General features: G+C 26.6%; 1 protein-coding gene across 2 annotated transcripts in view; it reads left to right on the top strand.

Moving 5' to 3' along the window:
• Positions 1-5941, top strand: part of LOC107455130 (neurexin 1-like) — a 272802-nt gene extending 266861 nt beyond the window's left edge. For both annotated transcript variants that reach the window (XM_071183981.1, XM_043044530.2), the window contains 2 exons: positions 1441-1552; positions 4980-5941. In XM_071183981.1, the coding sequence (XP_071040082.1) occupies positions 1441-1552; positions 4980-5632 (765 nt within the window). In that variant the 3' untranslated portion in view covers positions 5633-5941. The remainder of the gene's footprint in view (positions 1-1440; positions 1553-4979) is intronic.
• The last annotated feature ends 10417 nt before the right edge of the window (positions 5942-16358 follow it).

The following is a 16358-nucleotide window of genomic DNA, read 5'->3' as shown; positions in this document are numbered from 1 at the left end:
CAAGAAAGCTAACGAAAACCATTATAAGAAACACGGGTCCAATCAAACATTCATACTGAAAGCGCATGTACTGCAATTTCCACCAAATGGCTTGAATGAGTCAGAGGCAAAAACTACTGGCTCATGCGCTGAGCTGTGTTGGTTCGGATCGAAGAATAGGTGTCGTATAAGTTCGTTTTATTGGTGTTTCTAATAGTGTATCGGATAATCTTTATTTATTATATTAATTTAATCTCTTTTTCTTCATTATAAATTTCTTTTTATTAAATTAATCTTAATTTAATCATTTTATTTGTAAGTTTGAAAATTAAATTTGAATGACAAAACATGCTCAACGCCCCCCTACCGCCCAAAACATACCCAACGCCCCCCTACTGCCCAAAACAAGTTCACCGCCCCTCAGCATAGTCCCACCGCCCCCAGGGGGGCGATATCGCCCCCGTTGAGAACCAATGAACTAAACCATCCCCACTTTTATGTAAGACTTGCCATAATTCACGCATGTTCCATTCTGAAACTGGAAGACAAATGTCGAATGGAATGTTTGACAATAACTTTTTTTTTAACTTATCAAACATCTAATTCAATAAACGTAGCCATTTTTTCCCCTACATATTAAAATCTGGTTCAAAATTAATAAGAATATGCCATATTTTTTTATTATAACCGGCGTTGAAACAGCTGACCCGATTCTAAGTTTTCGACTATCAATGTTCCAATCCATATCTTTGTAATTTTGAACCTTATCAAGACGACAAGGAAACTCGAGGATCAAGTATTGGGACAAACTAGCTTTCGTGGGGGAAAAAAAATTTTTTTTGATGGAACTAATCTGAATTATCGTTACATGGAGAAGAAAACGATGAAATCCTCCAACGATTAGCCCGATAGCTGGAGGATTCTAACCCCACAATCCATCTATCTTTGAGGATAATTTTTACAACTGCACTGGCGCCTGTGCGAGCCGGAAGCAGAATTCGTATCAACCAGCCACAGCAAGTAATCGAACCTGGATCACCTCATTCGGAGGCGAACGTTCAATCCTCTGAGCCACAGTGGCCTAAGAATGTACCAAATGTTATTTTAACTACTTTTTAGAAGATACTAGCGTAATTTTTTGATATACCCTCTCTCCTACTCAAGTAAATCAAATTACGTAATTAGAGCTCTTTTTTACTAAATCTTGTGTGTCAATGCATTGTATAAATCAATAAATAATTATTTAAATTTATTAACAACTCTATTCACAGAAAAATGCCAATTCGCTGTATCTTTCTATGTGTAATGCTGTTAAGCAGTTTTACTAAATGTATGGTTTCTGCCCGTTTCATTTCTTCTATGTTTAAATTTAATTTTCTGTATTGAATATCACAAAATTACGGTAAAATAAGTTATAACTTTAAAGTATAAACAATAATTTCAATTTTATATCTCTTCCAGAAATCTGTTACCCCTGATGCTTCAGAACCTACAGAAGAATTAGATTTTTCTGGAGCAGGTTCAGGCTGTTATGATGATGAAGATGATTGCGAGGCTTCCAACAACGAGAAACGTAAGAATTATTCAAAATTTATAGAATTAGCTTCAGTTAATATCCAAAATTTGTAGTACTATAACATGGTTTTGGTTCGGTGGTTGGTTTTGTGAAAGATAATTTATAGCTAATTGAAGCTAATTGAATTCTTTTTTCTCAAATTAATAGCTGAAAGAGTATTTTCTAAAACTCTATCATGTCAGTAACTGTGTAACAGAGTATTTTCTGAAACAATGTTTCTTAAAATATTTTTTTCTTAAACATTAGATTTTTTCTAATTTTTTTAATTTGAAACTAATTACCTAATTTTTTTGTCAAATCAATAGCTGAAATAATGTTTCTTAAATATTTTTTTTTTCTTAAAATAATTTTTTTTCTTAAATCTATGCTTAAAACAATATCTTCTGAAACTTTTTTTTTTATCGAATCAATAAGTGAAACAATATTTTCGGACACTTTTTTTTCTTTACAATAAACAGCCAGAAATATTTATACGACAAAATTCTAAGAATATGTTGAAAATCATTATCAAAATTTATATCGTGAATATGTCATAATCGTGAATATGTCACGTCTTCGTCACAGGGGGACCCAGTTGAGACGTGAATATGTGACATCTTCTTCGTTCCGTTAAATCATTATGACTAATAATTGTCTGATTGGGATTTCATGTTGACGTCTTCGTAATGTCAAAATGTGACGCCCTCAAAGGCGGACTTAGTTACCTTATTAGATCCACGCATCGACATGCAAAAGTCACATGTGACTTCACAATCGAGTCTCCGTGACTGACGCACTTAGTTAGCTTTTTGGGGGACAGTATTTTGGTCTCTTACCGAGTATTTGGAAACCCCTAATGATTCAATTTCGACCTTAATTTAGTTGATGTATTCATACATTTTTCATTTAAAAAAAAATAAAAATAAAAACTTAAATAATAATAGTGTAAACAAATTTTATTAGTTTTAATTTTTTTTTTTAACCTGACAAAAATATCCAACTTTTAAATGTTAAAATATTTTATTAGAAGAAGCTTTGAATTATTTCTTATTGTTCATTCCTACTGACCTATAAGTTTTAGTTTGTAAGTTATTATCTATTATAATAAGGGTTGCATTTCGTCCGGAAGATACCTATTTCTCCCAGAACACACAGTGGAAAAAAGTGGAAAAAAACAGGAAGAAAAACTTGAAGAAATGGAAGAAACAGAACAAAGTAGATGAAGCTAAAAATGACCAACTACATTTCTTTTATTATATGGATAGTTCAAAAAAATGTTATTTTGAAAAATCATTATTTTGTTAATTTTTACTACTGCTTTTTAAAAAGTATAAATAGTAATTCCGTTATTATTAATTTTCTTTTTATTAAAACAAACTGATATAATTGAATTATTAATTATAAAGCACTAATTTTTAACAATAAAATTTTAATATTAGTAAATTCTAAGCCGAATACTGTAAAATTACCAAAATGCTTAAAAAAAAATTCTATAACATTTAAATGTTAAATTTATAAGTTTTATTTAAAATTAATACTCTATAATAGTAAATGCATTCGAGATTTTATGCTTTGATTTATTACGAATCCTTTTTCCTTTCAATTATTAAAAAGTTTTTATTACCTAATTTTTTTAAAATTTTATGTAATTAATCATCGTATAAAACATCTAGAACACCAACAAACATTATGATTCAGAATAGAAATAAGAAATAAAAAAAATACTAATAAATGTTGACAATTAATTAGTATTTATAAAACAGATATAGTTTACAGGGACAGATAGGCTCCTAATATTTAAAACTTATGTCTATAAGGTATATATTTCAATAGCTGCATAATAACAAGCATAGTTTATTTTGAAAAATCAGTAATGATAATGCTAAAAATTTATTTATTTATGATAATGTCAATTGGTAATAATTGTTTGTAGTGAGAATTGTAAATTTAACCATTAAAATAATTTTTGAAAGATCCAGTACACATTTAATATCAAAAAAATTAACATTTGTAATTAAAATAAAACTTCAATTATTTTAATTTTTTAACTGTTGATAAGTTTTTGTATTTATTGAAAAAAGCCCAATGTATATGAAAAATGAGGGAAAACATTAATTACTTTACAAAATCCATCAGTCTAAATTAGAAAATAAAAACCATAAAAAATAATGTTGATTGGGAAAATGAAATAACATTGATTTGACTGTCAAAAAATAAACACCAGATAAGTATTTGAAAACCAAAGAACTTTTAAACAAAGAAATTAAATAGACTTAAAAAAATCGAAAGCGAACTCAAAACATATCAATTTTATTTAATCCTCAATATTAAAACACTAACTTATTTTAATTAACCCTTAATTTCGAACACTATTTTATTCATTAATATAAGAGCTTATATGCGAAAAAGAAAAAATAAGTAGGACTCACCCCTTTTATTCTGCTTTTGAAATAACCACTGCGAAAGCTCATAACTTCTGAAAATCACAGGCTTGGAATACACAACACTTTTCTAAAGAAAAATAAAACGCAATGGCTAATAACCTAACCATAAAAAGATCAAAGCTTCTTCGAGTTTAAATGCAACATTCCTCAAAATGTCCACTTTTTTAAAGTATTAAATTTTTGGTGACATCAGCGTTGCTACAATTATCATATGATTTTTTCGTTTATTTATTCAAACGAACAATGACAGAATGGGCTACCATTTTCAAAGATGTGGCATAGGATATCCAATTGTTCGTCCATTTTCACCACAAATAATACATTACAACTAAATAACTAAACACCATCAAAAATCAACAGCCCACAAATAACATTTAATGAAAGAACAAAGCTTTTATACAACAAAACATGATGTATAATCGTTTTCGGCGGATTCAACACAAATTAATGATATTTTATCTTGTAACATATCTTCTACAGAAGACTATAGCTTCAATTTTAAGCGATAGCATCAAATTATAAACTATCTCTGAATTTGCGCCAACCCTTGAAAAAATAATGTGCTGACGATAAAAAAAAAAAAAAAAAAAAAAAAAAAAAAAAAAAAAAAAAAAAAACTGCCGCAGCTGTGATTCGCGTTTGATTTAAAATGAAAATCGTTTGCTTTTTGCGAACAAATGTTAATTAGATATTTATTCTTTTGAATAATTTTCACCTATCAACAATCTCTCAATTTTACATTTTTTATAAGTTATAAATTTAAAATTAAACATTTATTATTATTTACATTTTAAATTACGGATTATTTAAGAAACCTAAAAGTGTCTAAACGCAATATATACTTTAATGCATTGTACTTCATATTCTATTGAAAATTTGTCTACATTATTTCATGAAAATTAGTCTTTATCGTGCAAACATAATCAATATTAGTCCAAATGTACTCAAAATGGAATAAAGAGTGATGGTTTAACAATTCTTTTGTTTGTTTGTTTTTTTAGATGAAGAACTGATCACTCCAGAAATCGTGTCACCAACGCCGGTGAACTATCACCCCTCTCACCATGAGGATTCACACGAAGATGATGAAGATGATATCGATATCGGGTCCGGCATATCTGAAGGTGAAGCCGGACAACCTGAGGATATCTTGCTAACGTACCCCACTCACATACCGCCGTTATACCCGGACTACCGAGTGCCCATGTCTTCCACATCCGCACATCCGCCCATTGTCATTGTTTCCTTACCCGAACAACCACACACGAAGACAACTCGGGTACCTGCGGTAGTCTATGAGGTGCCCATTCCAGGCCTAGCAGGCCCAGGTTCAAAAGACTATCAGAGACCGACCCAGAGGACTCGAAGCTCAGCAGACAATACAGCTTTGGTAATCGGTGTAATTGCAGGGCTCCTCATTGCCATTGTCCTCATAGCTCTCATCGTTTATAAACTGAGGAACAGAACTGAAGGTTCCTATAAAGTAGATGAGAGTAAAAACTATCAGTATGGTGCTCAATTTGGTGTTATTGCTCCAAATCCAGCTTTTTTAAACGGTCCACCACCTCATATTAACGGCTTAAGCAAGGCGCATCCAGAAAAAACTCCCAAAAAGAAGAAAGGTGGCAAAGATTTAAAAGAGTGGTATGTTTAATGGTGGTGAATATGATCAATATGCTTATTTTATGCCTTTCTGCGAAAAGGCTCTCAAAAAAACTAATATTTTTAAAGTTGATGAAGAGTAATGGATGCCATACACTCTGGCAAAGATCGTGCATCTGAACTGAAAACAATCATTTGTCAGAATTTGCTGCCGTTAAACTTATTTGTTGGTGGGAATCTTTTTCATTTGCACTTAACGACGATTTTGTTGTTCTTGAGAATGTTGTTATTATGACAAGTACAGATACAATCTCTTGCTTGAAGAATAAATCCTTATATATGAATGTAACGCAAATTCCCATTCTAATATTCCTTTTTTTTATAAAGAAACTGTTACATTATCCTGATTTTTTTTTCACCACTGAAGAAGTTCCTTAACACCAACCTGTTTTCAAGTTTTAGTTTTCAAATATTATTTGATCAGTTTATTGTTTTAAAAATTATTAATTAATAATTTTTATTATTTCAAATTAATTATTTCAAAAAAATCAAATTAATTAAATACTTTAAATTAATTAGTTTAAAAATCAAATATTTTTTAATAAAATTTAACTGTATTTTCTTTTAACATTTCTGAAAGTTAAGTTTATATTATTGATGTAAAGTACTAATATATAGAGAAAATTTTTTTTATTGAATTACATTAATTGAATACACTAACAGAAATACATTGAAATACATTGTTTCAAAGCGAAAAATTTTGACAAAGGTCTACTTTTTAACAAAAAGAGCTAAAACTTTTAATTATAATATTATAGTATCAAAAACATAGTAAATTGTATTAAATGAACCATGTTATTACGTTAAATTTAAATATTAAATACGCATGAGACACCAGTGTTTTTATTTTTCTGGATAAAAGGTAAAATCTTCCTAACGCTGCTCTCTTACAAACAATATTTTTTTTAACAAATTTGCAGTTATTTAGATCTATGAAAAACAGTTATTCATTATTCAATTTTTGTCTAATTTACAAAATCCATTATTGATACATTTAATAATATTAATTTTAAAAAATGCAAACTACTAATTTCAAATTACAAATATAATCCAGATAATCTAACAGATTTTCTTAGCCACTAATAGATCATATTTTATTATTAGAAAATTCAAAAATATATTTTTTATTTGTCATTGGAGCGACAGAATAAAATAAATCAAAGGGACACTGATTTTCCATCTGTTTCAAATGGTTAAATACCAATCTTCAATGAAGAAATCTTAATTCCAAATAGTAGGAGTTCTTCAACCGAAATAAAAACATTTAACACAAACGTTAATCCTTACAGTTATTATTTTTTGTATTATAAATTAATGGAATGTGATTAATAATTGTTGTGCTAAAATTTAAACATGAGTTATCCTCAAAAAGTGAGTAACTATTCTTATTTCCGACAATTATCCTGTAAATAAAGTTTGTGTTTACCTATCTCTGCTCTATATTGAGTAAAAGCATGAAGATTGTTTCTAAAAAATAATTTTGCTTCATAGGTTCGTGAGAAGATTATTTTTTATAGTCAACATAAGTACATTTTTATGCTCAACATACTACTTAATATAGAATTTTATTAAATTTTTTTTCTGTTTTGATAAAAATAATTTTATGTAATATTAGCTGAAAATTATGCAGTAAAAATATGATGCATTAAAAAAAAGTAAAAATATTGAAATGACGGATTATTGACAATCAATGAGTCTGGTTGAGAATTTAAAATGTCAGAAACGAGAAAATTTTAGGCATGTTTCTATATTTTGTTATAAATTTAAGGAAAATTATAAGAACAAGTTTAATTTAAGTTCAAATACAAGTATTTCAATTTCATTTAAGGATATAGTATTTAAATGTTGAAAATACTACCATGTTGTTGAATTTTTATTTAAATAATGGAGTCAAAGAATTAATAACTTGTAATTTCCATCCCCTATTTTTCTTTAGTATTAATAAAATATCATCTTTCGAATGAAGGTAAAATTTCGTGATATCTAAAATTTTGTTATTTACATAATTGAAAATTTGAAATCCTACTAAATCCATTTCAAAAGGTGCTTAATTGCGAACTTTTTTTGTTATCAATGATGTATTATTACTTTTTTTTCTATATTATATCATGCATTTTTCAAACATGAGAATTCAGTACTAGAGCAAAAAAGCTCCTTAAGACGGACTGCACATACTAATTATTAATTAAATTAACTCTGAGGAAATTGTAAATTTCAGGATGTCTATCAGGTTTTTTTTTTTCCTCGTAATGAAGACTGTGAAAAATTCCGGAAATTCCGTAATTTCCATTGTTACCGTAAAGTCTTACGGAACAAAAAAAGTTACATATATTGTAATTTTTATAAACAGTAATATTTACTGTAAAATCATTGAATCAATATAATTTAAAAAAATGTTACTGAAAAATTACGGTAGAAAATTTTACGGTAAAAAAGGATTTTAAGGTTAAATAAATTCTACGAATGCTGCACTAAGGGTGCATTTATACCACAATTTGATCCGGAATATTTTATAGTGTAGCTGACTAAACTCTAATATTTGGTGATATGTTAGATCGTGGGCCAAAGCTATTTGTTGTTCAAGTTCGTTCAGGTTTAAAAGAAGCTGCTTAAATTTTATTTCTGCTTGAAAAAAATATACCATAGTGCTTTACGCAAAATTTGATTGAACATTAATTTACAAATTCTTAAAAAATTACGAACTTTTTTTATCAGTTGTTTATATTGATGACTAATTGTCCAATTTGAATAGTTCTTTTAACCTTACTCTTGTGAAACGACAAATCAAAAAGCTTCTTTCCTAAAAAAAATTGTTTTGCTGCATTTTACGTTTGTAAACCATGTCAAATGGCTTTTTCTTTTAGTTCGAAGAATTTGCTTCCAAAACTAAATTATTAATCTATGAACTCAGTTATGAAAAGTGATCAAAACTTTTGATATATTAAATCTGACATACAATTGTAAATATAAACAAAATTAAGGTTATTTGATTGAATAAGACTCAGAAGATTTGCGGGATAGCTTGCCGCAATCCATCGAACGCGCATAAGAACTCAAAAAAGAGTGCGTGTTCACTGAATATGATTTTAACAATTATTTGACATTTCCTCTTTTATGTTATCAAAACGTCCTCCTTTTTATTATTATTTTAAGCATTCGTCCTATAGCCAGAATATAACGACAGCAGTATCAATTATTTTTTAAAAAAAAGCGCCGAAATCAATTTTACAAGAAATTCTTATTCTACATAAAGTTCTTCAAATATAAAATCCTCATTGTGTTTAAAAACTTATTGTTAGCTCCTTTTTTTAATAAAAGAAAAGGCTTTTTTAATGTTTTATGATCCTGTGTTGCTTCTTAAAGTGTTATACAAAATGAATTGTTACATATTTATTGTTTACATTTCCCAAACTATGTATTTTATGTTGAATATATAGAATGTAATTATTATGTGTACTTTAATAAAAATTGAAATATATTGTTATTATAAATTCGGAGTCGTTGAATTCAGTACTTAAATAAATATAAAAACACAAGCCCACCTTCACTGCCTCAGCTTTACACGTATCCGAAATAATGCTGCTGCCTACACCAGAATATAATTATAATAAATAAGTTAATAGTTATAATTATACTGGGGGTGGACTAAATAATGGAAAGACTTCTATATTAATAATTTTTTTCATTTTCTCCAGAATCATTTAACGAAATATTTTATAACTTCCGAAGTGTTTACATCATGTGATTTCTCATACATATCAATGAAATTTAATTGTTTTAGGGGCAGAAAATAAATTACAAACGGAAAATAAAGTTTCTTAACACCTTATGCCAAAAAATGCAGCAATAGTTTTGTAACTTGTGACCTTTATTTTGGATAATATATTCAATTATTACACAAAATTTCGTAAGCCTAGTCAGCTTAAATATTTATGGAGATTTGGTAATTTTTTTGTTTTACGTTTTTTTTTTACTATAACTTTAAAAATATTCACTAAAACTGAAAAAAATATTTAGAACAATGTAAAATTAATTATAAAATTTTTTCTTTCAAATTAGAGAAAAATTCGTTCAAAATTGCGCAAGATATAATTAATTAAAGTAGTTCGTTTATACTGCGCATGCGCGCAAAAAATTCGTAATTTTGTAGTGGATCGCATTTCGCAACTAATAAAAAAAAAGTACGATTTGAAAGTCTTATAAATTTCAAACGTTTCAAGCAATTTTCTAAGTAGTTTTCGCACTTTTTAAAATAATGCTCAAAATGATAAGGGATTTTCCACATATTTTCTTTTGTACTATTAAACGAGCTTTATTAAAAATGACCCCGTCATCGTAGGATATCATCCCCCATAAAGATATCATTTTTTTCGCCTGTTTTTTTTTTTCATTATAAATTACATTTTGGTGTATGAACATTTATTGTTAGGTATTATCATTTGTTATTAAATTCTATCTTATGATGCAAAATAATACTTGCAGAAAACCCCTTATCATTTTGAGCTTTCATTTAAAAAGTGCGAAAACTACTTTGAATATTGCTTGAAACTTTTTAAATATTTAGGATACTGAAATCAGACTTTTTTCAACAGTTCTTAGATACTATTCTCTACCAAATTTTAAGTCACATGTTAAAAAATATTAAAAAATATTCTTATAACATTAAAAATTAAAAAAATATAATATTAAAAAAATTAAAGAACGTTTTTTTCAATTTTTATCGCGCATACGTAGTACAAAAGAACTAGTTTAGTTGCTCATATCCCGCGCTTTTCGAATTTTAACGTTACGAATTTTTCTCATATTTCAAAGAAAAAAAATCATTATTAATTTGCTTATTATAAATTATAATTAATTATTTGTCATTAATTTTAAGGTGCTCCAAAGATTTTGTTTATTTACATTGAATATTTTTAAAATTATAGCATTATAGCAAAGAAACGTAAGACAAAAAAAACATAGTTTTTCATAAAAATTTCCCTATCTCCATAAGTATTTAAGCTGGACTTGCAAAATTTTGCGAAATTATTGCTTATGATAGGACAAAAAGTTTTTACAAGTTATAAATCTATAACTAAATTTTTTGGCATAGGGTGTTCAAAAACATTATTTTCCGTTGGTAATTTATTGCCAGTCCCTCAAACCTCTAAAAGCTTTTAAATATCATTAATATGTATAAGAAATCACCTGCTCTAAACACTTCTAAAGTTATAAAATATTTCATTATGTATTTCTGGAGAAATATATGAACAAATGCATTAGTAGCGAAGTGTTTTCATTATTTTATCCATCCTCTGCAGAGCGGTAGGGCCACATTTTTATCATATTTTTATCATATTTATCATTATTCGCTTCAGCTCTTTTCAGCGAAACTTTTTGTACTATATTTTTTAAATCATTTCCAAACCTATAAAGGTATTTTTTAAAAATGTGAACCCATTCTTGAATAAGAAACCAGTTGTTTCATATGAATTCGAAAAAACTGAAAAAAGTTATAATAAATTCGCAAAATGACCTCTAGATGATATTAAATAATGAAGACGCAATTAACAAAATAAAGACAACTTTTTAGCAAGGAAAGCTAATTAAAAGAATTTCGAAGCATAACCATAGAAAAGTGGTCACATAGCATTTGCCAAAACATTTTTTTAAGTGGCCATATTGACACCAAATATTCTTTCCTTTTTACGGCTTTCGGCCTAAATTAAAAGAAATGTTACAATATTATTGAGCATTTTTAGACTTACATAAGTATAACATAACTATAACATAACATAAGTATTAGACATAACATAAGACATAACATAAGTATAACATAACATAAGTATAACATTTTAGACTTACATAAGTATTTTCGAAAAATGTAATTCTCATTCTTTTATAAGACCCAAGCTTCAGATGTATTCCACAATGAAAAAGTTATGAATAAAATTCGCAATTGCCAGTCAGATGATAACGTCATCAATAAACTTAAAAACTAGGTGAGAAAATGCGAAACATCAATTTCAAATTATAACTCTAAAAAACATGGATCGCTTAGAGACGATGTTGCTGCAAACATTGCTTTCCTTTTTTCTTTCAGTATTTTACGAAGATTAAAAAAAACTAATTACCAGAATTATGAAATTAGAAACTCGGAAAAAACCAAAAGCAACATAACCCAGTTGTTAAAAAAAAATAATTATTGCTAAATACACTGCCGCCTATAAGTTCTTAATTGTTTTCTTTTTTTTTTTTTTGTTCTTATTGTCTAAGTTAAGATGCAAACATATTTTCAAAACTTTTTTGAAACCTTACATATGAAACCAGTTTCTAAATATTAGATCAACAAAATTATTAGATTGATAATAAATTAATTAACAAAAAAATTATAATATTTTTTTGTGATATAGTAAGTAGCATCATAAAGTTTTTAAATCTTTATTTTTTTATTCTGTGAAAATTTTAGAATCTAAAATTAATTCTCTGAGTATTGCCATATTTATTTAATTAACTATTTAATTGCTTGACATTTAAAAGAAATTGAATTAAGAAATTTCAAAATCTAGAATGAAATATTCTTATAAATGAAAATGCTTGAGTATCCAAAACTCAAATGTTGAAACATGCAAATTAAATTTTATTTACTTCGAAATTATATTTTATCAAGTTGACAAGGAGATTATAATACTTCGTATTTTAGTTTGAGATAAAATTAATTTAGATTTGCATATTTTATATCCTATTTTAATTTATATTAAGTTTTCTGAAAGTTTTTGTATAATTAAAGCAATATTTTAAATTATCTTTCTTCATGTGCAATACAGAAAAAAATCTTAATTTTTTTTTATTAATATTTTTTTTCATTTTTAATTTATTTCATTTTGTTATATTTTATTTTATTTAACTTTATTTCATTATTTTGTTGTTATTTATTTATTCAATTGGTTTAAAAAATATCAAGCAATTTTTTATCGTTTTAAAATATCATCATAGATGGCGATACTAAATTTAAATTGTACACGGTTTTGCCGTGGTAAAAATTTATAATACAATATGAATTGAACGCCATCTATTAACTTATTTACAAACTATTCTAATCTAAGCTCTAAGCTCTTACTAAGAGAAAATCTAACTAGAGCCTATCTAATCAAAATATTTTAATTATTTGACAAAATTTTTTACAACGAGTTTAATTTTCACAGATAGCAATACGATATAAAAATATACATAAACTTCTTATTAAAATTTTACTGCATGGACTTTTACTTTAACTTCTTAATAAAATTAATTTTAAAAAGTCTTTATACAATAAACTTGAAATTTTATAATTATGGAAGACGAAAATAAAAATTTTTTCATACATATAAATATATATATACATATTATAACTGTATAGCAAATTTTTAATGAAAGAAAGAAAAGGAAAAAGCTAATTCTTAAGGAAAAAATTTCAATGACAAAAAAAGATAATAAAAATGAATATAAGAAACAATATTAGTAATATTTACTGCTTAAAATTACATTTCTGTTTAAATTTCAAAGTTTATTTCAGAGTGTCTCATAATTTTGCTTTTTAGAAATTTTATTCGAAAATACTTAAGCAAAAATCAATTGTAAAAATCGTTTAAACGTTTGAATAGATTTATTAAAAAACTAATCATATATTTGTATTTTTTTAAATATTTTATTATTGAGTAAAAAACAGTCTGGATAAAAACAACTTTTCCCACATGGTTTTTAAATTATAAAATAATTTTAAGAAATTTAACCCATTGTACATTTAAAACTTTTAAAATGTTTTCCTCATTTGTTTGAAGAATTTTTAACTTTTTTTCTAAATTACATCTTAACATAGTGTTAAAAGAATTCTCAATTCAATAACAATAATTGTATTTATTCAATTTTAGTCAATTTAAAAGTATATTTGTAAAATAAATTAATTAATTTAGATGTTAAAAGTAAGCTTTTATGGGGAGAAAATGAATTCTATTTACATTCGAAAATTATCACGTTTTTCAAAGGTAAAACCTAAATAAAACCTATTTTATCTCCATTTCAAAAAAGAAAACAAAAAAAAATGTAAAATAATGCTTCGAATGAAATTATTTTTCAAGTATTATAAGATAATCGTAAATGGTCGAGATTTGTAAGTTAGCCAATGCTATCTTGTAAATTAATTATTAAATCTCAAAATGTATTTTCGCTGCTTAAGCCCATCGTTTTGTTTGATTTGTGTCGTATTGACCCACAGATTATTGAAATTACAAGCAATCATATATTTTAATTTTTATAAGAAACAAAAATCTTTCCTTTTTTTTTTCATTTCCCTTTTTTATATATTTATTGTCACGTCTATTGAACAGATTGGTGAATGGAAAAACTTGTCCAAACCTCCAAAAGACTTATCCAAAAAGACTTTTTTCTCGAAGATAATTTCCATGTATTAAAAAGCAATTTTGATTATTTTCTTTCATTAATAATTTAAAATCATTCATTGTTATTTTATTCAATAAAAACGAACACACTTTAAAATGTTATAAAGAAATTATTTTTTACCTTATTTTACTACAACAAACATTGTGACAGTGACTATGAATAAATTTCTTAGTAATTTTCCTTGCTATGAACTACACCTAAATTTCTTAGTAATTTTCCTTGCTATAAATTTCTTAGTAATTTTCCTTGCTACAATATTCATAATAATATAGGGGGGAAATTTTTTTTTTTTTTTTTTTTGGCATCCATTTTTTTAATTTTTTGAAATTTTAAGTTAGGGTAAATCCAAGACCTTTCCATAGGAATTTAACAATATGTTGTTGTTTTTTTTGCACTAAAAAACACAAATAAGTAAAAATGCAAAAGTTGATTTTTTTTTTAACTTTTTGTATTATCTGAAACTATTTAACCGATATTCTTTAAATGCTGTATATTTTCTTTTAAAACTATGTTCGTTACGAAAATTTAAAAGGTTTACACCTTACAATTAAACCCTTTTTATCACTTTTAAATTAAGCAATAGAATATAGAATTCATGAAATTATTATTATGAAATTATTATTATTATTATTATCATGAAATTATTATTATTATTATCATGAAATTATTATTATAATCTATACATTTATAAATGCTCCTGAATATTTTTTGATTCGAACCACTGATCTTTCGACCGACCTCTTCACTTAACTATTTTTAATATTGAGACTACCCCTCTATTATCCGGATCAAGAATCTGAAACCATGGGGAAAATGTCCTATTATTTAAAATAGTACATTCTCAAGACTGCTTTCATAACTATTAATTCGAAATAACTAAATTATTTGTGCTTCGAGAGTCATTACTCTGTCATTAGAGAGTCATTGCCTTTAGAACTCGATCATTCGGCTCAAAAATTTTACTTTAAAATAAGGAATTCAGGGTGATACCACGTTTTTCTTTTCTTTTGTCATTTTTATTTTGATAGTATATCCCAATATATCTAAAAGGCAAAGTCCTCAATCACTGATTGACTGGCTTATTGCTGATTCTATAACTTACAAAACTATAATTTTTGTTCCTTATGAGATAAATAGAAAGACTGTAAGAGTTTGTTTCGATATTCTGTAAGGGATATATATGATCTTTGACTATATATAATAAATAAGGAAAATTAGGAGACAATCAGATTAATTGGCAGAAATGCTAAATAACTTGTGCATGTTGCAGTCATTGATTATACTGGAGTTTCCCAAAAATATGATCTTCCATATTTTAATATGAAACCAGTCTCGCATTGATGACACCTTTCAGAAAGATATAAAAATTCGAAGAATGTCCATACTCAACTAGAGGGTAATTTTTAGACCTCGGACGAGTTGCATGTTTTTGGTCAAATCAGATTGTTTTTAAAAAAAAAATTTATAAATGTTTTGAGAAATATATTTATGTTTTTGAAAAATATGGCTCCTATATTTTAAAATAGGCCAGTTTTCAATAAATCAACTAAGCAAAAAAAAAAAAAAAAAAAAAAAAAAAAAAAAAAAAAAAAAAAAAATTAAAATTTGCAAAATATTTATCTTTGTGGTATTATCCTGGACGTCGTGTGTTTCAAAATAAGATTTTTAGAAGTGTGTTATAGAACTATTTATATTGCTTTTTTTGAAAACATGACGCCTTTATTTTAATACGAAACCAGTTTCAAAATAACATTGTAGTCTACGGTGCAGAAAAATACATAATACGTAAAATATCAGAGGACCATTCTCAAATTTGAGGCATCCCATTGAGGAGAAAAATTATTATTTATAGTTTATTCACACTATTGCAGATTGTCACGTACCAAGAAAAGAAAAAAAAATACTTGAGTACGCTGTAGGTAAATTTAATATCGAAGCCTTCTGATAAGCAAAGGTCATTTAAAATTGCTTTCTAATGTCATTGGCACACGTTACAACTACATATGAATCTCTAATTAGACATTGTTCTTGTGGTACGTCATTCAGACTCAACTTATTGCTGACTTTTCTCTTTAACCTGGGCCTGATACGATTTACCCGGATTACGAAAATTATTTTTCAATCTCATTTTGTAATTTTTCACAGCTTAGATTTATTGGATTAGCACATTTATTGGATTAGCACATTAGTAATTTAATGCTTTTGATTTATGGTGATGGATTCTTGGGATTAAGGGCAGCTATGACAGTTCAGCGAAGAGAAAAGTTTTCTTTAAAAAATGAAAAAAGATAGCAAGTTAA

This window comes from Parasteatoda tepidariorum, chromosome 8, assembly GCF_043381705.1.
Source record: "Parasteatoda tepidariorum isolate YZ-2023 chromosome 8, CAS_Ptep_4.0, whole genome shotgun sequence".
NCBI classification, from domain to species: domain Eukaryota; kingdom Metazoa; phylum Arthropoda; class Arachnida; order Araneae; family Theridiidae; genus Parasteatoda; species Parasteatoda tepidariorum.
The sequence above is the reverse complement of the archived record's forward strand: the minus strand, read 5'-3'. Positions and strand labels throughout refer to the sequence as shown.